The following is a 27,536-nucleotide window of genomic DNA, read 5'->3' as shown; positions in this document are numbered from 1 at the left end:
AGCAAATCATCAAACCTGAGGGGGAGATTGTGGGAACCTCCAAATTATAGCTGGTTGGTCAGAAACACAGGTGACAACCTGAACCTGCAGTTGGTATCTGAAGTAAGGAGGAGGGGAACAGTTTTGTGGGACTGAGCCCTTCAACTGTGAGGTCCATCCTAACTCCAGGTAGTGTCATCACTGAACTGAAGGCCATCCAATTGGGGTCAAGTTGGAGAATTAATTGGTATAGGAAAAACACCCACCCATCCAGTATCAGAAATGAAGTGGTGGGAACAGTAGTAAAGGAAACAGAGTTTTCTTTACACAAATCTGAGGTGGTATAATAAAAATCCCCACTTCGGAGATGAGGAGCATCTTGCCTAAGGCTAATATCTAGGAAATGGGGGGAAGTGGGGATTCAATCCTAGGAACCTGACTCCAATCCAAGTTGGCAAGTATGATTAGTGAGTGTCACTTCTGCACTGTGCATACACTTCTACTGTTACATGAGTCACCTAGTAGGATAATCTTTTCACCATTACATTCTTCACTCTTTAAAGACAAGAGAACATGCATTATTCATTCACATATCCCCAACACTATCATGCTAAAGGTACTCAATAAAAATTTAATAAACAAAGCACTGAAAATCATTTCTAAAATGAATCTCAGCAAACTAATTTTACTTATTATGAGACAGGCCTTTGACCCTCTTAGTTTAGTAACACTTCATATCAAGCATGAATGCCCTCTTGATTTCTGGATCTTAACCCCTACTACAACCTAGCTGAAGGAGAGCATCTTATTAAACTCATTAACAATGAGGTCAATAAGACTGGTAAAAGTTACTAAGGTCTATTTCCTGGTAACAGGCAGCAAAGTTTCAGGACAGTGGAATAAGCATCCAACAGTAAAATATGGGATGTTCATTAGCAATAAAAAGGCTTTTAGAGCAAGAGATCTTTTTGGCAAACCATTTTCAAGTGACTCCATGTAAGCAGAGTGCTCTTCTCAGATCAGCATTATACAAAAAGATGTTTCAGCAGCTAAGAACCCGTTTTCTTAGAAAAGGAATCAGTCGCTGCACTTCAAGGTTTCCAATGTTACAAATCCTTACATTTTCTTATAACATCTTCATATACTATATACCTAATCTAATCAGTGATGTCAACAAAGATGATACAAAGAAAGACAAGTGATGTGACAAAAATGATCAGTGCTCATACAGAAATTTTTTCAGGAAAAAAATACTAGTTTTAGTGTTACAGCTAGTATATTTTCCATTTCTCATAAAACCAGCAGGACAAGTTTTAGGGCAAACTGCTTAGGCTTAATTTCTGATCTGTCACCTAATAACAACTCTCCTGTGTCTAATAGTTTATCTAAAACATGGGGTTAATAAAGCTACTTACGACTCAACAGTGGTGGGCTACAGTCCATGGGGTCGCAGAGAGTCAGACACAACTGAGCAACTAACACTACACTACATCTCAACAGAGTTGTACTGAGGAGGTACACCATGTAGGACACTTTCTTTAAATGATGGTTGCTATCATAACTATTGCTCATAGTAACAGTCGGGGAAGTTGCTATTGTTCTTTCCAACAAGAATGGAGAGATCTCCTTGAATATACAGAATATGGAGTAGAAAACACAGAAAAACCTCATCACAGAACTTAACACAGTTGACATTTATAGAATACTCCACCCAACAACTACAGAATACATGTTCCTTACAAGTACTCTTGGACCATTCACCAAAATAGGCCATGTCTTGCGTAAGTAAGTCTCAACAACTTAAAAAGATTTAAATCTCAGAGTATGTTCTCTGCTCAAAATGAAATTAAAAATCAGATTCAGAAAGATATCTAAAAATTGTGCATGTATCTGGAAATTAAACAACGTATTTCTGAAGAACTCACGTGTCACAAAAGAAATAACATGGAAAATCAGAATACACATTTCAAATTTATGAGCGCACAAAAGATCAAGTTTTTATGGGTACAGCTAAAGCAGAAGTTAGAAGGAAATTATAATCATAAAAATTAAAAGATTTTAGGGAAAAAATATATTAGTAAAAAAATGTTTTTAAAAATCTTCACATGAAGAAACTAGTCAAACAAGTTAAATCCAAAGGAAAAAAAAGGAAATAAAAAAGAAAACAAAAGGAATCAACAGAAGAAAAAACAAAAAAACAATAGAGAAATGAGTGTGCCCCAAATTTGGTTCTATAGGGAAGAATGAAAATCAATAAATTAATATACTTCAAGCTAGGCTGATAAAAAAAACACAAGGGAGAATATATAAATTACCAGTATCAGAAATAAAAGCAAATCATAGAGATTCTAAAGACATTAAAAATAAACTGAAGATTCCTTGAAAGACAAAGATCACCAAAAAATGACTCAAGAGGAAATAAAAATAATAATAAACAGAGTAACATAGCATCTACTAAAGAAATTAAATTATATCACTGGTCAGAATCTGCCTGCAACTCAGGAGACCTGGGTTCAATACCTGGGTCAGGAAGATCCCCTGGAGAAGGGCATGGCAACTCACTCCAGTATTCTTGCCTGGAGAATTCCAGGGACAGAGGAGCCTGGTGGGCTACACTCCATGGAGTCGCAAAGAGTCATACAACGACTGAGCAACTAACGCTTTCACTTTCTCTTCAAAGTTAAAAGGGCTTCCCAAGTAGTGCAGTGGTAAAGAATCTGCCTCCCAATATAAGAGACATGGATTCGATCCCTGGGTTGAGAAGATCCCCTGGAGTAGGAAATGGCAACACATGCCAGTATTTTTGTCTGTGAAATGCCACAGACAGAGAAGCCTGGCGGGCTACAGTCCATGTGGTCAAAAAAATAAGGCACAATTGAGCGACTGAGTACAAAGTTAGAAACCATCTTCTTATTTTACATTAATTTAAATCAGTTTCACATTTAATGGAGCTAAGTACTACAAGTGAGTCTAATTTAATCTTTTTAATTCATATGAAACGACGTTAAATAGTTTTTTTTTTTTGCCTCAAATAGTATTTTTCTAATTACTAAGAAATCTTATGGTACTTATCACTCAGTCACTCAATATCATCAATTTTTAAAACTATAAAAATAACACTTAATAATAAAAATCCACTAATATATTCTTTACATTTATGTAAATATAATTTCCAGTACTTTTGCAAGATAAGTAACAGTACTGGAATTTATATATTTACATAATTAGATGTATGTGTATAGCATATGAAGCCTAACTGAGCGATGATAAGTTTTTGTAATATGAAAATGGTTAAGTGGTTTCTGTATTTGTTCACTGCACTGATGCTTACTTTACTTTTTGCATATTACAGTACATGACACAACAAGCATTATTAAATTTCGGAGAGAGGGAGCACTAAACAGGATATGAGAAATTCCTATTACTCAAACAGAACATTTCATTCTGATTTCATACAACTGAGGCTGTTGGAATTCAAATTATTTTCCACAGTAACGTTCTTCCTTCATTTACAAAAAGGGTGTTTTACATACTAACACTGCTTAAGAACTTAAGAATTTCACAGAAACCCTAATTTTGTTCACCTAATATTAAAATAATTGTATGCTGCTGCTGCTGCTGCTGCTAAGTCGCTTCAGTTGTGTCCGACCCTGTGCAACCCCATAGACGGCCCACCAGGGTCCCCCGTCCCTGGGATTCTCCAGGCAAGAACACTGGAGTGGGTTGCCATTTCCTTCTCTGAAAATAATTGTGTAACCTTACTGATAAGTCAAACAACACAATCATATAATATTTTATAGGTAAAAAGAACTATAACAATCAGTTATTACTTGGAAACTTTTTCACTATTATTTTCTAAAGATATATTTCTGTGCTCTTTCTTTTTGGTTTTATATGCCTTTGACTGTGTGCATCACAATAAACTGTGGAAAATTCTTCAAGAGATGGGAATATCAGACCACCTGACCTGCCTCTTAAGAAACCTGTATGCAGGTCAGGAAGCAACAGTTAGAACTGGACATGGAACAACAGACTGGTTCCAAATAGGAAAAGGAGTACATCAAGGCTGTATACTGTCACCCTGCTTATTTAACTTCTATGCAGAGTACATCATGAGAAACGCTGGACTGGAAGAAGCACAGGCTGGAATCAAGACTACCGGAAGAAATATCTATAACTTCAGATATGTAGATGACACCACCCTTATGGCAGAAAGTGAAGAACTAAAGAGCCTCTTGATGAAAGTGAAAAAGGAGAGTGAAAAAGTTGGCTTAAAGCTCAACATTCAGAAAACTAACATCATGGCATCCGGTCCCATCACTTCATGGCAAATAGATGGGGAAACAGTGGAAACAGTGGCTAACTTTATTTTTCTGGGCTCCAAAAACACTGCAGATGGTGACTGCAGCCATGAAATGAAAAGATGGTTACTCCTTGGAAGGAAAGTTATGACCAATCTAGACAGCATATTCAAAAGCAGAGACATTACTTTGTCAATAAAGGTCCATCTAGTCAAGGCTATGGTTTTTCCAGTGGTCATGTAGGGATGCGAGAGTTGGACTATAACAAAAGCTGAGCACCGAAGTATTGATGCTTTTGAACTGTGGTGTTGGAGAAGACTCTTGAGAGTCCCTTGGACTGCAAGGAGATCCAACCAGTCCATCCTAAAGGAGATCAGTCCTGGGTGTTCATTGGAAGAACTGACGTTGAAGCTGAAACTCCAATACTTTGGCCACCTGATGCAAAGAGCTGACTCATTGGAAAAGACTCTGATGCTGGGAAAGATTGAGGGCAGGAGGAGAAGGGAACAACAGAGGATGAGATGGTTGCATGGCATCACCGACTCAATGGACATGGGTTGGGTGAACTCCAGAAGTTGGTGATAGACAAGGAGGCCTGGCATGCTGCGGTTCATGGGGTCACAAAGAGCTGGACATGACTGAGCGACTGAACTGAACTGAATCATACATATATAAAAGAAAAGTTTTTGATTTAGATTTAATATTTCTATTAAGTATGGGCTTCCCTGGTGGTTCAGAGGTTAAAGTGTCTGCCCGCAATGCAGGAGACCTAGGTTCGATTCCTGGGTTGGGAAGGTCCCCTGGAGAAGGAAATGGCAAGAGTTGGACACAATTGAGTGACTGAACTGAACTGAATCATACATATATAAAAGAAAAGTTTTTTATTTAGATTTAATATTTCTATTAAGTATGTTGATACTTTACAGGTACTATTACAGGTTTCTAAAATAAATTTCTATATAATTTTACTAGCTGTTTTTTTCAACTGACTTTAATCTTACATATTCACTGGAAGGACTGATTTTGAAGCTGAAGCTCCAATACTTTGGCCACCTGATGCAAAGAACTGACTCACTGGAAAAGACCCTGATGCTAGGAAAGATTGAAGGCAGCAGGAGAAGGGGACAACAGAGTATCAGATGATTGGATGGCAGCACTGACTGGATGGACATGAATTTGAGAAAGCTCCAGGAGTTGGTGATGGACAGGAAGGCCTGGCGTACTGCAGTACACGGGGTCACAAAGAGTTGAACATGACAGAGCGACTAAACAGAATCTTACATATGCATTTTACAAATACTCTATTGTTAACTCTAAAGATCATTTGATTATCTGAAGAATTTTATTGCTTTTTATTGCTATTTAAGGAATTACACTGGCATTAAAGAAAAAATAGAAGAAAACAATATATGAAAAGAACAAAAAGATCCTACCTGTTTTAACCTCATGAAGAAAGTCTCCGTGAAAGTTTTTCTGCTGAAATACCAAAATCGTTCATTTGCAGGGTACACACGTACTACTGTCTCCAGGAGAAAGCGGACTGGCTCCACCACCTCTGTGACTACCATATCCACTGCCACGGTCATGTATACTCGTTTATCTGCAGTAGAAATGTTCTGTGTTTTATGCTAATTTTATTACTACTTGATTGAGAAAACAAAGTTAAAGAACTTAGGTTCTTTATACTCATGTTACCCTCTATGTTTAAGTGTTTTACTGACACACAGATTAACAAAGTAATCAAGTTTCCCAAGTACATTTCTCAATTCTCCTAATCCCATCTTAATGAAAAGACTAAATCTTCTCTGACAATTTTAATTTTTCCTTCCCAAAATCAGGCCCTTAATATAAAAAATAAAAATTTCGAATGTCCTTTACACTATCTATCAGGTTGCCCTCCCAAAACAAACAAACAAACAAAAAACACTAGAAATAGAAAATCACAAAAATTTTCCCTTTCATTCAATAAAAAAAAGATACTAGAAATTATTAGGTTTGTTTGATGAGTTGCATGGGAAGGAATATCAAATCAGAAAAGACTCTCAACCTTCACTTCATTCAATTTGCTTGCAAAATTTTTATTAAAATGATTCTCTCAATGTTGTATGCTTTAAGGGAAGTCTCTGGGGATTTGTTAGTACCCACAATGTCCATAATATATATTAACCCTCAGGAAAATCACTCACCAAAGCTCTAATGAAATAGTTCTGTGTAATTTATATATATATATATATATATATATACATACACTCTCTGCATACATAACGTATAAAATATTCTCTCTGTATATACTCCATGTATACACACAGTATATTTATACATACTATAAATATACTACAAATATATGTATACTATTTATAGTATATATATACTACAAATATATGTAATTTTCAAATATATACTCTATATATAGTGAAAGTCTCTCAGTCGTGTCTGACTCTTTGCAACCCCATGGACTATACAGTCCATGGAATTCTCCAGGCCAGAATACTGGAGTGGGTAGCCTTCCACTTCTCCAAGGGATCTTCCCAACACAGGGATCAAACCCAGGTCTCTGACATTGCAGGCTGATTCTTTACCAGCTGAGCCACAAGGAAAGCCTATACTCTATATATAGCATACAAAATACTCTATATATACATATATATATATATATGTATATATATAATACAATATACTATATATATATGTATATATATAATACAATATACTATATATATATACTATACAATATAATATATATATATATATACACACACACACACTATATACTATAAATATACTCCAGCATTCTTGTCTGGGAAATCCCATGGACAGAGGAGCCTGGCAGGCTACAGTTCACAGGGTCACAAAGAGTTGGACACAACTTTGCGCCTAAGCAGGCACCCCACTCCAGTACTCTTGCCTGGAAAATCCCATAGATGGAGGAGCCTGATAGGCTGCAGTCCATGGGGTCGCGAAGAGGCGGGCACGACTGAGCAACTTCACTTTCGCTTTTCACTTTCATGCATTGGAGAAGGAAATGGCAACCCACTCCAATGTTCTTGCCTGGAGAATCCCAGGGACACTGGGCTCCTGTCTACGGGGTCGCACAGAGTCGGACACGACTGAAGTGACTTAGCAGTAGCAGCACATACTATAAATATATATATATCAGAGCCTTGGCAAGTGCTTTTTTAGACAACAGTATTCTATTGTAAGTAAACATTTCAGCTACCACTTAAAATGCTTACTTGCTATAGCCTCCTTTAAATTTTAATCTAGAATCTTCTAGGCCAGTGTCTATTGGTTTTCTTTAGTTTCACTATGATAGGTTGATGGACAACTGGGAGTTGGTGATAGACAAGGAAACCTGATGTGCTGCAGTCCATGGGTCGCAAAGAATTGGACACAACTGAGCGACTGAACTGAACTGATGATAGGCTGATATGGACTTAATTTACCCTTTTGAAATTCACTGGGCTTTTTGAATCTGTGGTTTCATTATTCCATATAACTGCACTGTTTATTTTTAAATTACTTTTAAAATTTAAAAATTTATTTCATCTGCAATTTTCAGTTCTCAGTTAAAAGGACAGTTCAAATAATCAAGCCTACCATTAGAAGAAACCTTCAATAATTTCTTTTTAACCACTATACAACATTTAAAATCACCCACTATACTTCTATTAATATAATTAAACTCAACAAAAGATGTATTACATTTGTACTAAATGCAAGCATTCTATATGCCAAGTCAAGAGAAACTTGGATTCTCTCAACATTGTATCAGGATGTTATTTTGATATAGAATTATATAGTTTAACTGAATAAATGAATTTTTAAAGATATTATTTTTAATTGACAACCAAATAGGTGTTAAAATACAATATGAACCTGAACTATGTTACATTAAAAACAGATAAAAACTGCTTTTATAAGTTATTGTCTGAAATTTCTGTATTTTATTCTTCAAAATTATCAGCTAGCTTATTTTTTCCATTTTCATGTTGATTTTCTGAATGATTAAAAGGAAGAAGTTTACAGACTGGTATTCACAAGTCTGTATCCAGAAATAACAAACTGTGGGTGTAAAGATTATTTATTCCTAATATATGAAAACCTAAACTTTACATAGTCATCATTATTTTTCTCTTTTTAGCCCTCATTTTGAAATAGCTTGATGTGTGATCAAATGCTTTATGGAAGTGGTAAATACTCCTGTTGAATTCAAGAATAATTATCATTTATTGTTCTTCATTAATATCTTGCCATATCCATATTCACTAATGCTCCTGTCTTTAACTAAAAGTCTATTGTGGATATAAAGTAAATAATATAAAACTAAAGATCAAGCAAACTGATCCATATTTTCTCGATATAAATTATTGTGTTGAATCACAGTAAAGCATTTAGTAGAAGATTATAACTCATGAAGGGCTTCCCTGGTAGCTCAGTTGGTAAAGAATCCACCTACAATGCAGGAGACCCTGGTTCAACTCCTGGATTGGGAAGATCCTCTGGAGAAAGATAAGCTACCCACTCTAGTATTCTTGGACTTCCCTGGTGGCTCAGCTGGTAAAGAATCTGCCTGCAATGCAGGAGACCTGGGTTCAATCCCTGGGCTGGGAAGATCCCCTGGAGAAGGGAATAGCTACCCACTCCAGTATTCTGGCCTGGAGAATTCCACGGACAGTATAGTCCATGGGGTCTCAAAGAGCCGGACACAGTTGAACAACTTTCACTATAACTCGATGAGATGAAACTAAATTTTAGTTTAAAGGCAGACAGTAGAGAAGAAAACAACAGAAAACCACATGGGCAATGAACAGATATCTAGATAAAGTAGGAATAAAAATAAAAACAATGAGAAAAATGAAAAATGAGCCTATCTATCATGTATAAATTCTGTTTAACAGTAGACATATTAAACAAAATGAAAAAATAAAAAGCTTGAAAAAAAATATTTGCCACAAATGAAATCTTTTTTTTTTTTACACAAATGAAATCTTAAATATACATTACTAAATTCCCAAAGGTCAAAAGACTGGAATAAACAATTAGTAAATTTAAAAAAATATATATATAGACAGATATAAGTAATCTGTAATATAAAGAAAAAAAGTTAAAATAGATATCAAAGATATGCAAAAATTCTAGAATTTTCTTTCATCATTTCTTTCATATTCTGTCTTTTCCCCTACAAATAAAACAACGCTATTATGACACATGAAACACTAAGCCCAAATACTTTCCTAAATAATGTAATAAAATTAATCCACATATCCTTAGAGGGCTTTCTTCTGAATAGTGGAGGTTATCTTCATTGATACATAAAGTATAAAAAGAAAAATAACTCCATTTAAAATAAGTACCAGAATATTTTTTAAACTTGGCAAAACAATATTGTCCATAGTGCAAATTTTATAATAAATATTGAGTAATCTTTTAGGAAAAGTCACCTTTTGGGGTTTCTTCATTAAGTGCCAGAAATATTGGTGCGTTGGGGTTCCACATGCCAGTGATAACATAAGCTCTCCCATCACAGCTCTTTCCCATGGATTCCTATGACATTTCAAACAGAAATCACTGAGAATATTTACACCCCAAAAATCATCATTTTAACTTATATCTTACTTAAAGCAATCCAATTAATTAAGTTTGAATTTACACTCAGGGCATTTATTTTCTTGGTAAATTTTTTTCACTCTACAGAAGCATTTCTTTAAACATTAAATTCTCCTGCAGCTTCCTCCAGCATTTCTATTTAGAGACACATACTCTAGGATAAAAGGTATGCACTTAGATGCTGACTCACAAAAACATAGTATTGGTATGAAGTTATATTTAACTTTATCTTAGGCTGGTTGTCAAAATATCGCATACACAGACATACAAGGATATATGAAGTGAGAATTAAGCTAATCACAGGAAAATATTAAAATTTTTCTTCTAATGTTCTAATTTTTAATATATTCTTAAAATAACTAATTTCCTTTGTCACAATTAACACCTTTAAAGTTAATACTTTTCTATTGTCTATATGCCAGATATATGGACACTTTCTTACAATCATAAATCAATATTAGGAGACTAATACTGGTTTGTATCTATACCCAAGATTGTTAACTATCTTCCTCTACCCTTATATTTATTCTCCTTCTTCCATTCTCTCCTTCTCTTCTCTTCTTCCTCTTCACTTCCTCCACCCCTTAAGACTTTTACCAAGCCAGCTCTTGATTCTCATGGAAGCAGAAACTTCTATAGTGAAAGCAAGGCCACATTCAGTTGTGTATATGTATGTGTATGTGGTGTGGGGGAGCTCAGAGGTTGTCCATGGGAGAAAAGCACACAGTATACAAATATAAGCATTTGCAAAAGAATATTATTATCTACAATACTTTCAATTTTCTGTACCAATTTCCTCATACTATGAATGGAGAGAGCTAAAAAGGTCAGGCTAAAAGACAAAAAAGTTTTTTTCAGTATTTCCCACACACAGATGCTTCTCTGAATCCTTATGAAACTATTTCAGTCAGTTGGTAATTACTATGTACATTTTTCTACTGTACTGGTGATAGTTCACTGATCAGAGTGTAAAGCAAAGGAGAAAAACACTCAAGACCATGTAAAGGAAATCCACTCAGTACTTCCAACACACTTATACATTCATATTCATTCTCTTTCCCTGTCTCCCTCCCTCCCTTCCATGTGCCTATCCTCTCTCTCTATGTCTAATTAGACTCCCATTCAGAGCAAGAATGACCCCAAAATATCTAGTTCATTTCTGGACAAGAGCTTATGCTATGCTTGAGTTCAAAAAATGAGCTAGGCCAATCAAATTCTTTCTTTCAATTAACAAATACCAAGGAAAGTGGGCAGTCAGCTGTAGGGCTGAAAGGTTTTGATACGAAAATGACAGATCACATGCAAAATGAAGTTATAACTGAATTTAGGGTAGGGGAAAATAAAGAACAGCAGAGTATTAGTAAACTGCTAAAGTGTTAAGCAAGAAACAGAGAAAACAAACACACACAAAAATCCTTAAAAATAATGAATCATGTAGTCAAAAAACAAAGGCATAAACAAAGGAGGTGAGTTGAAGGGGCAAAGAGAGTGGGGAACCCAGAGAGAAGGGCAGAAAAGAGACAGAGAGGAAGGGAAAGGGCAAGGAGGGAAAAGGGGAGGAGAGGGGAAAAAAGGAGAGGCGGGCAATGGAGGGAGGAAGGGAGAGGGAGAGAGAAGAAGGTGCAGAAAGAGAAAAGAGAGCAGAGCACCAGAGGCTGTGAGAACAAGGGCAGCTCCTAAGAAAGAGGCTCACTGAAAGAGCAAGCCCATGCGGGGAGGGGAGGTAGACAGGAAGAGACCAGAGACCACTGTTCAGGGTCAGGTCTAATTTCATCAAGGTCAATAACCTCTTTTGTTCTTCAGGTGCTCTAAGTGAATCTTTGTTCGCTGTAAGCAAAACAGCCTGACCAAATCAAACATATTTTTATTTCTTTTGAGTCTTCACAACCACAAAAATATTGTCTCATACATTAAAAGCCTTCAATAAAAGTTACTCCTCGAGTCATTTCTTTTATTGCACTAGATATTTCTATTACATAGCCTGGCTTGCTCCCATGCCCTTATGAAGAGACTTTCACAATCTCTGCTCTAGAGTTCTTTCCTGGCTCCTCTGCAGGCCTTCCCTCCCCTAAGAAGGCTGACAAGATCAGGGACATCAGGGAAAGACATCTGGACAACAAATACCTCTGCCCCGAAGAGGCCAGGCTGGAACCACCAGATGCCCTCCTCTTAAGAAAATAAACCAGGAAATATAAACAGCACACACCACTTCGCAATGGAACATAAGCTGAAAAATCACATACAAAGCTGTGAATGAACTACTGTCAAGTTATGAGTAAGCTGAAGCTACGAGGTCAAGTAGGGACAGCAGGGTAAAGCACATAGATATTATCAGGAGGAGATAACACACAAAGAAAGAAAGAAACATAAGTTCTCACTAATCCATTCATTCCTTAAGCAAATATGAGCCTACTATGAGTTACGCTCTATGCCCATGAGTATCCGGCAAAGAAAACAAGAGAACGGTCCTGACTTTACGGAGTTGACAGGCTAATGATTTCCAAACAGCAGTTTGTGACCCATTTGTGGATCATAAAATCAAGTTGGTGGATTATGATCACACTTTTTAATCAAGTAGAAGAAAAAAAAACAGATTTCATCAAACATGAATTATTTCATAAATTTCACTATTTCTTAAATTTCATAATTTAAGAATTATTTCATAAAAATTTTACTTCAGCTTTTTTAACATTTATAAGTGTATTAGATTACAATGTAAATTTTATTTCTGTGAGTCGAACTACTGGCCTAGTGTCTCAATAGTTAATTATGAAGACCCAGAAACTTTCTGGACTTTCCTGGTGGCTCAGACAGTAAAAGCATCTGCCTACAACACGGGAGACGCGGGTTCAATCCCTGGGTCTGGACAATCCCCTGAAGAAGGAAATGGCAACCCACTCCAGTACTCTTGCCTGGAAAATCCCATGGATGGAGGAGCCTGAGGCTACAGTCCATGAGGTCACAGAGTCAGACTCAACTGAGCAACTTCACTTTCTTTCACTTCTTTCACAAACTTTCTGAGGCATCTCTAGGATTATAAATTGTGTTCCAGTTCCATAAAATCTGACTCTACTCAGTTTTCATCTCTTTTTGGTACTTTCCTGTTCAGCTTTTCCTAGGTATCAATGGTTGTAAATCAAAAATTCTCATTTCCTTATTCCTACACTACAAGTATCTTCAAAACTATTATCACTACTGGGAGAAAATTCAGAGTCCATTACCTGCACCTCCCCAAAAGAACTTAATTAATTTTATTTATATGTGATTTTGTTTACATACTATGCATAATATATATAAGTAATTTGGCTGACTAAAAATATATTTGTTTATAAATATAGCTTTATTTTTCATGTACATTTTATATTAAACAAAATTTATAAATGTATAGAAAAGTCTCAGCTCATCCTTCTCATTTAGCATTCAGGGAACAAAGTAGGCACTGCTCAAAAATTATTCAAGTCAAACAGAAAAACCTCATAAATTCTGAAGTTCAATTGTACCCTTTTTCAAAGTTTGTCAGAATAAAGTGCAAGGGGAAATCTGTTTTCAAAGAGTTCACGTATTTGGATATGTCATAGAAGTATTAATATCTTGCTCTAGAGGGCAGAACTAAGACACATTAGGCAGTTACAAGGAATATGATTTCAGGTGATTACAAAGGTGTAACCTGTAATAACCACAGCTGTCCCACAGTCTTCATTATAAGGTAATGAGTTCATTTTTATTAGATGTAGTCTGGTTAAAGCTCAGTAACTGTGTATTAAGATACCATGAAGATTAACAGCAGTGGGTAACAACAAATCACAACTGCTGATAATTGTACATACAAGCCCTCCAACTTGATCAACTATTTGTTGCACTGATAAGCCCACTGCTCCCTCTAGGAGCTTCAGTGCTGACAAGCCTTTGATTTCAGTATGGACTCTCAAAGGTGGAGGGATGCACTACAAGTGAGGGGAGATCAGAAGCTCACGCCAGGTCTCTACATCTCTGCCAGCGATTCATCTTAATCTTTTAAACTCTGCAAGATCATTATTAATTAGGATCTAGGAGCTGATAAGTATTTAATGTCCTTGAAACTACCTCCTCACAGAATTTTCAGGGCTCCAAAATGTTACGTCTTGCCTTAAGCAAAACCACCTGCATTACTGATATGCTATAAAAATGGATGGAAGAGAGATGAACCAATAGCTAATTTGTTTTCACATTTAATGTAACTGGTTGTCCTTACCTTACCTATGTAAGCAATGCTTCCTCGCTATTTCTGTGGCTCACTGCACCAACTCTATGAGAGCATTTAACCCAATGATATCATTACAGATTTAAAGATCTGTTTCCATTACAAGATCATGAACCCAAAGATGTTAGAACTTTATTACCATATCTGTAATGCCAGCACGCCACACAATACTTGGCATACAATTAGGTGCTCAAAAATGCTGAATAAACCATCCTGCTACCACTAAAAAATCAATTATCATAAAATAAAGAAAAAGTTCATATAATTTGTGATATTTAAATGACATTTGCAAAATACAGCTGAAAGGAGAACATGTAGTGCTACCTAAAAAAAAAAAAAAATCTCATTTAAGTAAAGAACTGTATACTTATACTGAAATAACTATTTCTTATAACAGTTCTAAACCATGAACTGGATGTTTTCATTAACTACATTGTTATCAGGTATTTGTTTAAAAGTTAAGATGGCTTGCCATTTTTACATCAAAAACCAACTCTTGAATATATATTAACCGTCAAGGGCATTCCTTAAATGAATACCACTCCCACATTAAATATACTTTGCTAATGAAAGGTAATCAAGAAGGAAAAATTCAGAAAGGGAAATGCTTTAAAGAAAACAAATGCATCCATCACAATACTCAAATTAATATCAATAACACTGCATTAAAATAAATGAAAGGAACCATATCCACTTTGGATATATGCCTGTTAGAATCATGTACTTGTTGTTTTTGGCTCAAAGAAAGGATATTTTCCTAAGAAGTCAAACAGATGAGTAGATGAACTTTTTCATAACACTATCCTTTTATCTGCTTCAACTTGCATATGATTCTTTCTACAAAAATTTTTAACTCCTAAGTTTCTCCCTCATTTTAAGTATGGGGTTCCAAATTAATTGACTACTATCACACGGCTGAAAGTTAGAAGTAATTTTGACAAAATGACAAGATTTCAAAATAGAATATACTTTAAAAATATAAAATAACTATCATCTATACTTGGTTAAGGTGCTAAAGATTTTCATTACCATATCCAGTAAATGCATGTCACTGTTCTTCACGTTTCGACCTGGGCTTAATAACATTCCAAAACATCTGAAAATATTGGGGGGAAAAAAAGAAGAAATGAGGTATGAAGAATATATAGAAGCCCAGTGAGCAAAAGCCTTTTAATAGTAACTATACAATCTGTCTAGCTCTATACTTACAAATAACATTTTTTAGAGAAACATCACAGATAAGAATCCATCAAGATACATAATAAAATCACACATAAATAAATTATTTAAATTCCCAGATCTCTATTTCTGCTTCTGAAAGATTACCAATGAACAGAAACTGTGATAAAAATAGCCACAAATTGTTGACTGAAACAAAATACAGTACTGAGACATGAACTAATTTCTAGGTAAAAATTAGAGATTGTTTGCCTTACAGTTATTCCAAACATATTGATCAAGATCAACTAACCTAATTAAATTAAAAGTAAGAAAACTTAAAAAAATTTGAATAAAACACTGTACTCTCTCTTTGCATCAAGCCATGTTAATACAATCAATCACCTGGCCCTCCACAGTCATGTTCACTGAGTAGACTATCAATACTATATCTTCAGTTTGGAAAAAAAAAAAAACTTATATGAAACTCATTACTAAAAAATGCTATTATGCAAGTGAAAATACTATCCAGAATATAATATATTATTAAATACTTATTCTGTGCCTCCTGATGCAAAGGACGTTTTAGGAATCCAATTAACACTATCACTTTATTTGTAAAGGGTTTTCATCAACTATAAAATTCAGTCAAACCTAACATTTCTTTATATGTGTTATGGTATTATTATTTTTTCTTTATTGTTAGCAAATGTAAACTCCAGAAAAGTTAATTTACTTAAACTCATGGCTATTACATACCTCTTATACTCAAGAGGCAATGCGATCTATCTACAGTGCACCTCTCTCTGCCAACTAGAATAGAGTAGTTTCTATTATAGCTTTCCAAATGTTAAAAATATGCTACAGAGCATTTTATAAAAGGAGTAAAGAATATAAACAAACTAAATGTAAGATTTTTTAAATTTCAAAATAGTGGCAGCTGAGCAGTCAATACTAAATCTGATCCTTGTTTACCAAAGGTTTACTTTTCCAATGGCAGGGTTTTTCCTTCCATAAACAAGACAGAGAGTGGTCCTATGCAAATATGAGCTTAATAAGTGGTAAAACAATAGTTACTTCCTATAATATCTGAGGATATCTTCCAGAAGTCATGTAAAAATGATCAAGTATATAATAAAGATACAACAAAGTCAGTAAGCTTTGAGGAAAACCTTAAACACACTATTGTAGCAGTGAGCAAAATATAATCAATTAAAATAGAAATAATTATAACCTAATACTCTTAATGCTTCCTATACATTGCTATGAACTTTGAACTCACATAACACTGTCTATACAAATTAAATATTAATTAATCAGCTACTTCATTGTACTATATCTAATTGTGCCTTAAATTCTTTATAACTACAGAAAACAGAGTGGAGATTCCTTTAAAAACTGAGAATAGAACTGCCACACGACCCAGCAATCCCACTGCTGGGCATACACCCTGGGAAAACCAGAACTGAAGGTGTACCCCAATGTTCACTGCAGCACTGTTCACAACAGCTAGGACATGGAAGTAACACAGATGTCCATCAGCAGATGAGTGGATAAAGAAGTTGTGGTACAAATGCACAATGGAATATTCCTCAGCTATAAAAAGAAATGCATTTGAATCAGTTCTAATGAGGTGGATGAAACTGGTGCCTATTATACAGAGTGAAGTGAGTCAGAAAGAGAAAGACAAATACTGTATATTAATGCATGTATATGGAATGGTTTTTTTCCAGTAGCCTTTGGAAAGGCTGGGAAAGATTGAGGGCAGGAGGATAAGGGGACGACAGAGGATGAGATGGTTGGATGACATCACTGACTCGATGGACATGAAGTTTGAGCAAGCTCCAGGAGTTGATGATACACAGAGAAGCCTGGCGTGCTGCAGTCCTTGGGGTCACAAAGAGTCAGACATGTCTGAGCAACTGAACTGAACTGATGGAATTTAGAAAGACGGTAATGACAATCCTACAGGCAGGGCAGCAAAGGAGACACAGATGTAAAGAACAGATTTTACACACAGTGGGAGAAGGCAAGGGTGGGATATTTGAGAGAAAAGCATTGAAACATGTACATTACCATATGTAAAATAGATGACTAGCACAAGTATGATGTATGAAGCAGGGCACCCAAAGTTGGTGCTCTGGGACCACCCAGAGGGATGGAGTGGGGAGGGAGGAGGAAGGGGAGCTCAGGATGGGGGGACACATGTATCCCTGTGGCCAATTCATGTTGATGTATGGCAAAAACCATCACAATATTGTAAAGCAATTATCCTCCAATTAAAATAGATTAACTAATTTAAAACAATTTAGTTTCTCCAACTAAAATGTCAGATCAATGAGGACAAAGACGTGTCTCACGTTCTCTACATTTTTTGCTTCAGCTTGCATCTCTCATGGGTGTTTTACATATGATTTCTTCTATTACAGGATTTGGGGTTGGTTTATTTATTTACTTAGTTTTTTATTTGGTTGTGACGGATCTTATTCGTGGCATGTGGGATCTAGTTCCCTGATGAGGGAATCAAACCCAGGGCCCCTGCGTTGGAAGCACAGAGTTTTACTTACTGGACCACCAAGAAGTCCCAGTTGTACCGTTTTCAAGTTACAAAGGGCTTTCCTTGTAGCTCAGCTGGTAAAGAATCTGCCTCCAATGCAGGAGACCTGGGTTCGATTCTGGGTTGGGAAGATCCCCTGGATAAGGAAAAGGTTATCTACTCCAGTATTCTGGCCCAGAGAATACCATGGACTGTATAGTCCATGGGGTCACAAAGAGTTGGACATGACTGAGCAACCTTCACTTTCATTTAAGTTACAAAACTATCATATAGTCACTGTAAAAAGCTAAAGAATACCAAAGCGTGTAGGGAATTTCTCCTTCGTCACTAATCTCAGCCCCTTCAGGAACCAATACTAAGAGTTTAGCAAGTACTGTCCCTACTTTTCTTTTGCTTGTTTTAAAAATTAAAGTTTTATACTGTTTGTCAGGCTTCCCTGATAGCTCAGTTGGTAAAGAATCACCCCACAATGCAGGAGACCCCAGTTCGATTCCTGGGTCGGGACGAGCCCCTGGGGAAGGGATAGGATATCCACTCCAGTATCCTTGGGCTTCCCTTGTGGCTCAGCTGGTAAAGAATCCACCTGCAATGTGGGAGACCTGAGTTCTATCCCTGGGTTGGGAAAATCCCCTGGAGAAAGGAAAGATACCCACCCCAGTATTCTGTCCTGAAGAATTCCACAGACTGTATAGTCCATAGGGTTGCAAAGAGTCAGACATGACTGAGCAACTTTCACTTCACTGTCAACATGAAGTGACAACAGTGTGACCTTAGTGAAAGCACCTATCCCCTTGGGCCTCTGCTTCCTCTTCTACAAAATAGGAGAGGTACAACACATGAACTCTAAGGATTCTTCCAGCATTAAAACTGCGTAATTGTTTTCTATCAAGCTATAATAGTCATTTTCAAAATTATATTTCATTAAAGCACAACATGATTCCTATGGAGACAAGCTGGGTCTATTAGGAATAACATCTCAGTAATTACATATTATTAGTACCACAAACACCTAATGTGAATATTAAGTGCTTCACTAGGGAATTCAAACCATTCAACCTGCTCTTATTAACTCTATAAATAATGTTTTAAGCAAACTGCTATTACACCTATTTTTTTCAAGAAGCTCACAATCTAGTATGGGAGGAAAATAAGACAATTACAACCTGTATAGTAAGTTCTATGATAGCTGTTAGTACAGAAGGTTTAACAAAGCACAGAGAAGACACATCCAACATTATTTATTGACCCAAAATTTGAAATCAAACCTCCTGAGAATAAGATGATAGTGTTATCATATTAATAACTACCATATTATAGCAGCTGTTTATCTAATGCTTTCAGACATTTACTATTTTGTTGCATCCACATTTTAAAAACAACCTCCATATAACAAATGACAAAACTGGTTTCCAGAAAGTAGAAGTGATTTGTTCAAACCACATAACTAGTAGGCCATGACTCTGACTCCAAAACTACATAGTCACTTAACGTTATAATTTGTCACTTTCTGGCCTATCAGTCACTGTTGTTCAACTGCTAAGTCATGACCAATTCTTTTCAATCCCATGGACTGCAGTATGCTAGGCTCTTCGGTCCTTCACAATCTCCTGGAGTTTGCTCAAATAATGTCCATTGAGTAGGGGATGCTATCTAATGATTTCATCCTTTGCTGCCCCCTATCCTTTAGCCTATCAGAAAAAAATTATAAATTCCTGGTGTGATCCTGGGTATGTCACACACTTCAAAAAGCCTCACTTTCCACATTTCCAAAACACAAATATACCTGCTTATAGTTTCACTATGTTAATATACAGTTAAAATGAAAAAGTCTCACAGGGAAAGGACACTGCAAAATATAGAGTAGTTTGCCAATTTATACATTCTATGGAACAATGGACTGGTTCAAAATTGGGAAAGGGGTAAGTCAAGGCTGTATACGAGTCACCCTGCTTATTTAACTTACATGCATATTACAACATGCAAATACCGGGCTCAACAGATCACAAGCTGGAATCAATATTGCCAGGTTCAGTTCCACTTCAGCTGCTCAGTTGTGTTCGACTCTTTGCGACCCCATGGACCCATGCTTCCCTGACCATCACCAACTCCAGAAGCTTGCTCAAATTCATGTCCATTGAGTCCGTGATGCCATCCAACCACCTCATCCTCTGTCGACCCCTTCTCCTCCCACCTTGAATCTTCTCCAGCATCATGGTCTTTTCCAGTGAGTCCATTCTTCACATCAGGTGGCCAAACTATTGGAGTTTCAGCTTCAGCATCAGTCCTTGCAATGAATATTCACAACATATTTCTTATAGGATTGACTGGTTGGATTTCCTTGCAATCCAAGGGACTCTCAAGATTCTTCTCCAACACCACAGTTCAGAAGCATCAATTTTTCGGTGCTCAGCTTTCTTTATAGTCCAATTCTCACATCCATACATGACTACTGGAAAAACCATAGCTTTAACTAGATGGACCTTTGTTGGCAAAGCAATGTCTCTACTTTTTAATATGCTGTCTAGGTTGTTCACAGCTTTTTTCCAAGGAGTAAGCCATGAAATTAAAAGACGCTTACTCCTTGGAAGGAAAGTTATGGCCAACCTAGAACAGTATATTCAAAAGCAGAGACATTACATGCCAACAAAGGTCCATCTAGTCAAGGCTATGGTTTTTCCAGTGGTCATGTATGGATGTGAGAGTTGGACTGTGAAGAAAGCTGAGTGCCGAAGAATTGATGCTTTTGAACTGTGGTGTTGGAGAAGACTCTTGAGAGTCCCTTGGACTGCGGGGAGATCCAACCAGTCCATTCTGAAGGAGATCAGTCCTGGGTGTTCTTTGGAAGGAATGATGCTAAAGCTGAAGCTCCAGTACTTTGGCCACCTCAAGCGAAGAGTTGACTCACTGGAAAAGACTCTGATGCTGGGAGGGATTGGGGACAGGAAGAGAAGGGGACAGCAGAGGATGAGATGGCTGGATGGCATCACTGACTCGATGGACGTGAGTCTGAGTGAACTCCAGGAGTTGGTGATAGACAGGGAGGCCTGGCGTGCTGTGAGTCATAGGGTCACAAAGAGTTGGACACGATTGAGCGACTGAACTGAACTGAAGTCTTTTAATTTCATGGCTGTAATCACCATTTGCAGTGATTTTGGAGCCCTCCCCCCCCCCCCCCCCGAAAATAAACTCTGTCACTGTTTCCGGATCTATTTCCCATGAAGTGATGGGACTGGAAGTCATGAATGTTGAGTTTTAAGCCAACTTTTTCACTTTCCTCTTTCACTTTCATCAAGAGGCTCCTTAATTCCTCTTCACTTTATGCCATAACGGTGGTGTCATCTGCGTATCTGAGGTTATTGATATTTCTCCCAGCAATCTTGATTCCTTCATCCAGCCCAGTGTTTCTCATGATGTACTCTGCAATAAGATAAGCAGGGTGACAATATACAGCCTTGACATACTCCTTTCCCAGTTTGGAACCAGTCTGTTGTTCCATGTCCGGTTCTAACTGTTGCTTCTTGACCTGCACACAGATTTCTCAGGAGGCAGGTCAGGTGGTCTGGTAATCCCATCTCTTTCAGAATTTTCCACAGTTTGTTGTGATCCACACAGTCGAGGGCTTTGCATAGTCAATAAAGCAGAAATAGATGTTTTTCTGGAACTCTCTTGCTTTTTCGATGATCCAACGGATGTTGGCAATTTGATGTCTTGTTCCTCTGCCCTTTATAAACCCAGCATCAAGCTCTGGAAATTCATGGTTCACATACTGTTGAAGACTGGCTTGGAGAATTTTGAGCATTACCTTGCTAGCGTGTGAGATGAGTGCAACTGTGAGGTACTTTGAGCATTCTTTGGCATTGCTTTTCCTTGGGATTGGAATGAAAAGTAACCTTTTCGACTCCTGTGGCCACTGTTGCATTTTCCAAATTTGCTGGCATATGGAGTGCAGCATTTTCAAAGCATTATCTTTTAGGATTTAAAATAGCTCAACTGGAATTCCATCACCTCCACTAGCTTCATTCATAGTGAAGCTTCCTAAGGCCCACTTGAATTCACGTTCCAACATGTCTGGCTCTAGGTAAATGATCACATCATCGTGATTATCTGGGTCATGAAGGCCTTTTTTGTATAGTTCTTCTGTGTATTCTTGCCACTTTTTCTTAATATCTTCTGCTTCTGTTAGGTCCATACCATTTCTGTGGATTGCCAGGAGAAATATCAATAATCTCCAATATACAGATGACACCACTATTATGGCAGAAAGGAGGAATTAAATAGCCTCTTGATGAAGGTGAAAGAGGAGAGCGAAAAACCTGGCTTGAAAATCAACATTCAAAAAACAAAGATCAGAGCATCCAGTTCCATCACTTCACAGCAAATAGATGGGGAAACAATAGAAATAGTGACAGACTTTATTTTCTTGGGCTCCAAAAATCACTGTGGAAGGTGACTGCAGCCATGAAATTAAAAGACACTTGTTCCTTGGAAGAAAAGCAATGACAAACCTAGACAGCGTATTAAAGCAGTGACACCACTTTGCCTACAAAGGTCCTTATAGTCAAAGCTATAGTTTTTCCATGTATGGATGTGAGAGCTGGACAATAAAAAAGGCTGAGCATCAAAGAATTGATGCCTTCAAACTGTGGTGTTGGAGAAGACTCTTGAGAGTCCCTTGGACAGCATAGAGATCAAATCAGTCAGTCCTAAAGGACATCAACCCTGAATATTCACTGGAAGTGTTGAAGCTGAAGATCCAATACTTTGGCCACCTGATGCAAAAAGCTGACTCAATGGAAAAGATCCTAATGCTGGGAAAGATTGAAGGCAGGAGAAGGGGACGACAGAGAATGAGATGGTTGGATGGCATCACCAACTCAATGGACATGAGTTTGAGCAAGCTCCAGGAGATGGTGAAGGACAGGGAAGCCTTGCATGCTACAGTCCATGATGTCCCAAAGTCAGGCACGACTGAGCAACTGAACAATAACTGCCAGTATTATTAAGAAGTGAAGTTTGACCTTCCACACTGCCCAGCCAGTCTTTTACTAGAAACAGAGCTTGACACAGCTTTTAATACCAAGTAAGCATCTATATGGGCTTCCTTGTTGGCTCAGTGGTAAAGAATCTGTCAATGTAGAGGACCTGAGTTCAATCCCTGGGTGGGGAAGATCCCCTGGAGAATGAAATGGCAACTCACTCCAGTATTTTTGCCTGGGAAATCCCATGGACAGAAGGACACTGGTAAACTACAGTCCATGGGGTCACAAACCAGTAAGTGACTAAACCAATCAACCAAAGCATCCATACAAACACCAAAAACTCTGCATATCTTGTATGGTTTTAGGCTTAACTGATGAAGAAAAGGAGAGGAAAAAAAGGATTATATGTTAATGTCCTGCAAAAGGAAACTATTTTACTTTTTTAGTCCATAAAAATCATAATTCTACATCTCTCCATGAAGACCATGGATAAAAAGGAGGAAAAGAAAAGGAAAAGGGGCAGGGAACTGACCAGGATCAGTTAAACAACACTGTCTCTTACTAAACTTGTGCTATTAAAAATGAGAAAGTGACAGTATGACGGGCAGAATAAACAGAACTACAACAAAGAAGAAAAGCTGTAATTAAATCATAACTTTTAGAATACACAAAAACTCTAAAAACTACATAATTTCATAAAATTGGAATGCTAGCCATCTTATGGAATTTAAAGCAAAAAAGATAGTTGGAAAGCCTTCTATATAAGAATTGTTGGAATCATTTTTTCCCTTATTAAAGTTATCAGGTAGAGAAAGATATACAGGCATTCCTCACTATACACAGCAGTGTGGAACCATAAAAATAACCATACAAGCTGAAACTGCACTGTGATCTTATAAACAATGGGAACCATTACGATTGTCCTGTGATCTGTGAATATTTTGTCAAAACTTTAAAATCTCTCGTCAGTTACAAATATATAGGGAAATTTTTTTTAAAGGTAAAACTATTATTTAGTACTTTATATTTTAAAGCACTTAGAAATATTAAAAACTGAAATATTTTATTTCCTTGGAAAAGTTATTAAGAATAGTTTAAATGCTGTTTACATGGAAAAGACCCTGATGCTGGGAAAGACTGAAGGCAAAAGGAGAAGGTGGCAAAGGATGAGATGGCTGGATAGCATCACTGACTCAGTGGACATGAACGTGGGCAAACTCCAAAAATGGTGAGGGACAGGGAGGCCTGGCATGCTACAGTCCATGGGGTCACAAAGAATGAGACAAAACTCAGTGAGTGAACAACAAAACGGTGTTTGCTTTCTTCTCATGTGATAAACAATACAGCATAAGCATTTTTTTCCTACGCCTTAGGAAACAGTCATACTCCATTCTAACTTTGAATGCGCTTCCAGTATTTTATCCTTTGCACTTTTACATCTCTAAGAGCTCCTTTAACATGAAGTTTTTGCTGGTCTAACTTCCCAGGACATTCATCCTTTTCATCAAACCACTTGCCTTATTTATGTTGATAAGTTCATCTTTACTAAGCTCCTCTGGCTGTACACCTAGTGTCAACATTCCCACAGTCAGCTATTTCTTCTATAACTCCACTTATGCCCTATTCAAATCCTGCCAAGTTATTTGTACAGTGCAGTGAACGTTTTGCCACACAACACAAATACAACTCACCGTTACTTCCTGTCAGGATGTGTGAATGTTTTCAATTGTATGCCTTCATGTCTTATCTCTTCCAAAACTCAGCTAAAGGAATTGTATGATCTCCAGTTTCTTATAATTACCATTTATTTCAGTGTTGCAACTAACTGCAAAAGTGTGGCATGAAGACTAGCAAAACCTGGATCTTATTTTTTATTGCAGTCTTCAATCCAGCATAAAAATAAACACTCCATTTCAATCATAAGAAGCTTTCTATTTCTAGTGTAATTTAAACTAAAAAAAATGTTGAAATGCCTTTATCATGTCTTTGTTGCATATCAGACTTTTTCAATATGCTTCATACTGTAGCTTCATGCAGAGCTAGGTCTCATCCTATCTTCATTTTGCTGTCATCATTTTCTTTTTTTTTTCAATTTTTTATTGAAGTATAGTTGATTTACTGCAGTCACCATTTTCAAATCCTCTAAGATAACATGGAATTTCATTTTCAGTATTATCACTTCTCATTGGTTTGCTGCATTCATCTTTGTTGGCTACCTCTTTCAATTATTCATTATTGTAAAATGTAACATGGGTTTATCATTGAGAGACTAAGGAGGCAAAACAACAACAGACACTTTGCTGTCCATGAGTGAACTGAATAACAGATACACCATAACCAATCATCAACATACTCTGAAAGAAGTGATGTTAACAGTCACTGAATAAGCATTTACGTAGTGACTGTGAACTGAAGAGCTAACAGCAAAGTCTACATTTTATGCAATTACTCACAACTAATATACCATGGTTAACAAAAATTTGAACCATGTGGCTGGGGGACCGGTATTCTTTAACTAAACCATGGTAACATAAATCCATGCATATTATATCTGCAGAACAAAGACTGCATGCATATACACATAGGTTCCAAGTAAATATAACCAACGTTTTGCATTCTCACAGGGGTAGTTTACTCTGATTCTGCAGGCTATTCTGATTTCCGGTTATCACTCACAAAGCACCAGCAGTCTCAGAAAAAAGCATGACTGTGGTAGTACTATTAGTATCACCAATACTAATACTACTGGTATTAGCAGTATCAGTTCAGTTCAGTTCAGTCACTCAGTCATGTCCGACTCTTTGCGACCCCATGAATCGCAGCATGCCAGGCCTTCCTCTCCATCACCAACTCCCAGAGTTCACTCAGACTCACATCCATCGAGTCAGTGATGCCATCCAGCCATCTCATCCTCTGTCGTCCCCTTCTCCTCCTGCCTCCAATCCCTCCCAGCATCAGAGTCTTTTCCAATGAGTCAACTCTTCACATGAGGTGGCCAAAGTACTGGAGTTTCAGCTTCAGCATCATTCCTTCCAAAGATCCCAGGGCTGATCTCCTTCAGAATGAATTGGTTGGATCTCCTTGCAGTCCAAGGGACTCGCAAGAGTCTTCTCCAACACCACAGTTCCAAAGCATCAATACTTCGGTGCTCAGCCTTCTTCACAGTACAACTCTCACATCCATACATGACCACAGGAAAAACCATAGCCTTGACTAGATGGACCTTAGTCGGCAAAGTAATGTCTCTGCTTTTCAATATGCTATCTAGGTTGCTCATAACTTTCCTTCCAAGGAGTAAGCGTCTTTTAATTTCATGGCTGCAGTCACCATCTGCAGTGATTTTGGAGCCCAAAAATATAAAGTCTGACACTGTTTCCACTGTTTCCCCATCTATTTCCCGTGAAGTCATGGGACCGGATGCCATGATCTTCGTTTTTTTAATGTTGAGCTTTAAGCCAACTTCTTCATTCTCCTCTTTCACTTTCATCGAGAGGCTCTTTAGTTCCTCTTCACTTTCTGCCATAAGGGTGGTGTCATCTGCATATCTGAGATGATTGATAGTTCTCCCAGCAATCTTGATTCCAGCTTGTGCTTCTTCCAGTCCAGCGTTTCTCGTGATGTACTCTGCATATAAGTTAAATAAAGCAGGGTGACAATATACACCCTTGACGTACTCCTTTTCCTATTTGAAACCAGTCTGTTGTTCCATCTCCAGTTCTAGCTGTTGCTTCCTGACCTGCATACAGATTTCTCAGGAGGCAGGTCAGGTGCTCTGGTATTCCCATCTCTTTCAGAATTTTCCACAGGCTTTGGAATAGTCAATAAAGCAGAAATAGATGTTCTTCTGGAACTCTCTTGCTTTTTCCATGATCCAGCAGATGCTGGCAGTTTGATCTCTGGTTCCTCTGCCTTTTTTAAAACCAGCTTGAACATCAGGAAGTTCACGGTTCACGTATTGCTGAAGCCTGGCTTGGAGAATTTTGAGCATTACTTTACTAGCATGTGAGATGAGTGCAATTGTGTGGTAGTTTGAGCATTCTTTGGCGTTGCCTTTCTTTGGGATTGGAATGAAAACTAACCTTTTCCAGTCCTGTGGCCACTGCTGAGTGTTCCAAATCTGCTGGCATATTAAGTGCAGCACTTTCACAGCACCATCTTTCAGGATTTGAAAGAGCTCAACTGGTACTCCATCACCTCCACTAGCTTTGTTCGTAGTGATGCTTTCTAAGGCCCACTTGACTTCACATTCCAGGATGTCTGGCTCTGGGTGAGTGATCACACCATTGTGATTATCTTGGTCGTGAAGATCTTTTTTGTACAGTTCTGTGTATTCCTGCCACCTCTTCTTAATATCTTCTGCTTCTGTTAGGTCCATACCATTTCTGTCCTTTATCGAGCCAATCTTTGCATGAAATGGTCCCTTGGTATCTCTAATTTTCTTGAAGAGATCTCTAGCCTTTCCCATTCTGTTGTTTTCCTCTATTTCTTCGCATTGATCACTGAAGAAGGCTTTCTTATCTCTTCTTGCTATTCTTTGGAACTCTGCATTCAGATGCTTATAGCTTTCCTTTTCTAGCAAGCATTTATTTGTTTCAGGGACTATTTCAAATACTTAACAAGTATCACCTAATTTTATCCTCCCAACATTCTTAAGAGGTATCATTCACAATTTACAAACTAGAAACTGAAGCACAGAGAAGTTAAATAATTTCATC

General features: G+C 37.3%; 1 protein-coding gene across 1 annotated transcript in view; it reads right to left on the bottom strand.

The window, feature by feature from the left end:
- Positions 1–27,536, bottom strand: part of RABGAP1L (RAB GTPase activating protein 1 like) — a 718,011-nt gene that overhangs the window by 566,452 nt on the left and 124,023 nt on the right. The window contains exons 8-10 of the mRNA XM_052653672.1: positions 15,157–15,223; positions 9,722–9,824; positions 5,714–5,880 (exon numbers count right to left, since the gene is read on the bottom strand). Of these exons, the coding sequence (XP_052509632.1) occupies positions 5,714–5,880; positions 9,722–9,824; positions 15,157–15,223 (337 nt within the window). The remainder of the gene's footprint in view (positions 1–5,713; positions 5,881–9,721; positions 9,825–15,156; positions 15,224–27,536) is intronic.

The sequence above is a fragment of the Budorcas taxicolor genome, chromosome 16, assembly GCF_023091745.1.
Source record: "Budorcas taxicolor isolate Tak-1 chromosome 16, Takin1.1, whole genome shotgun sequence".
In the NCBI taxonomy this organism is placed as follows: domain Eukaryota; kingdom Metazoa; phylum Chordata; class Mammalia; order Artiodactyla; family Bovidae; genus Budorcas; species Budorcas taxicolor.
The sequence above is the reverse complement of the archived record's forward strand: the minus strand, read 5'-3'. Positions and strand labels throughout refer to the sequence as shown.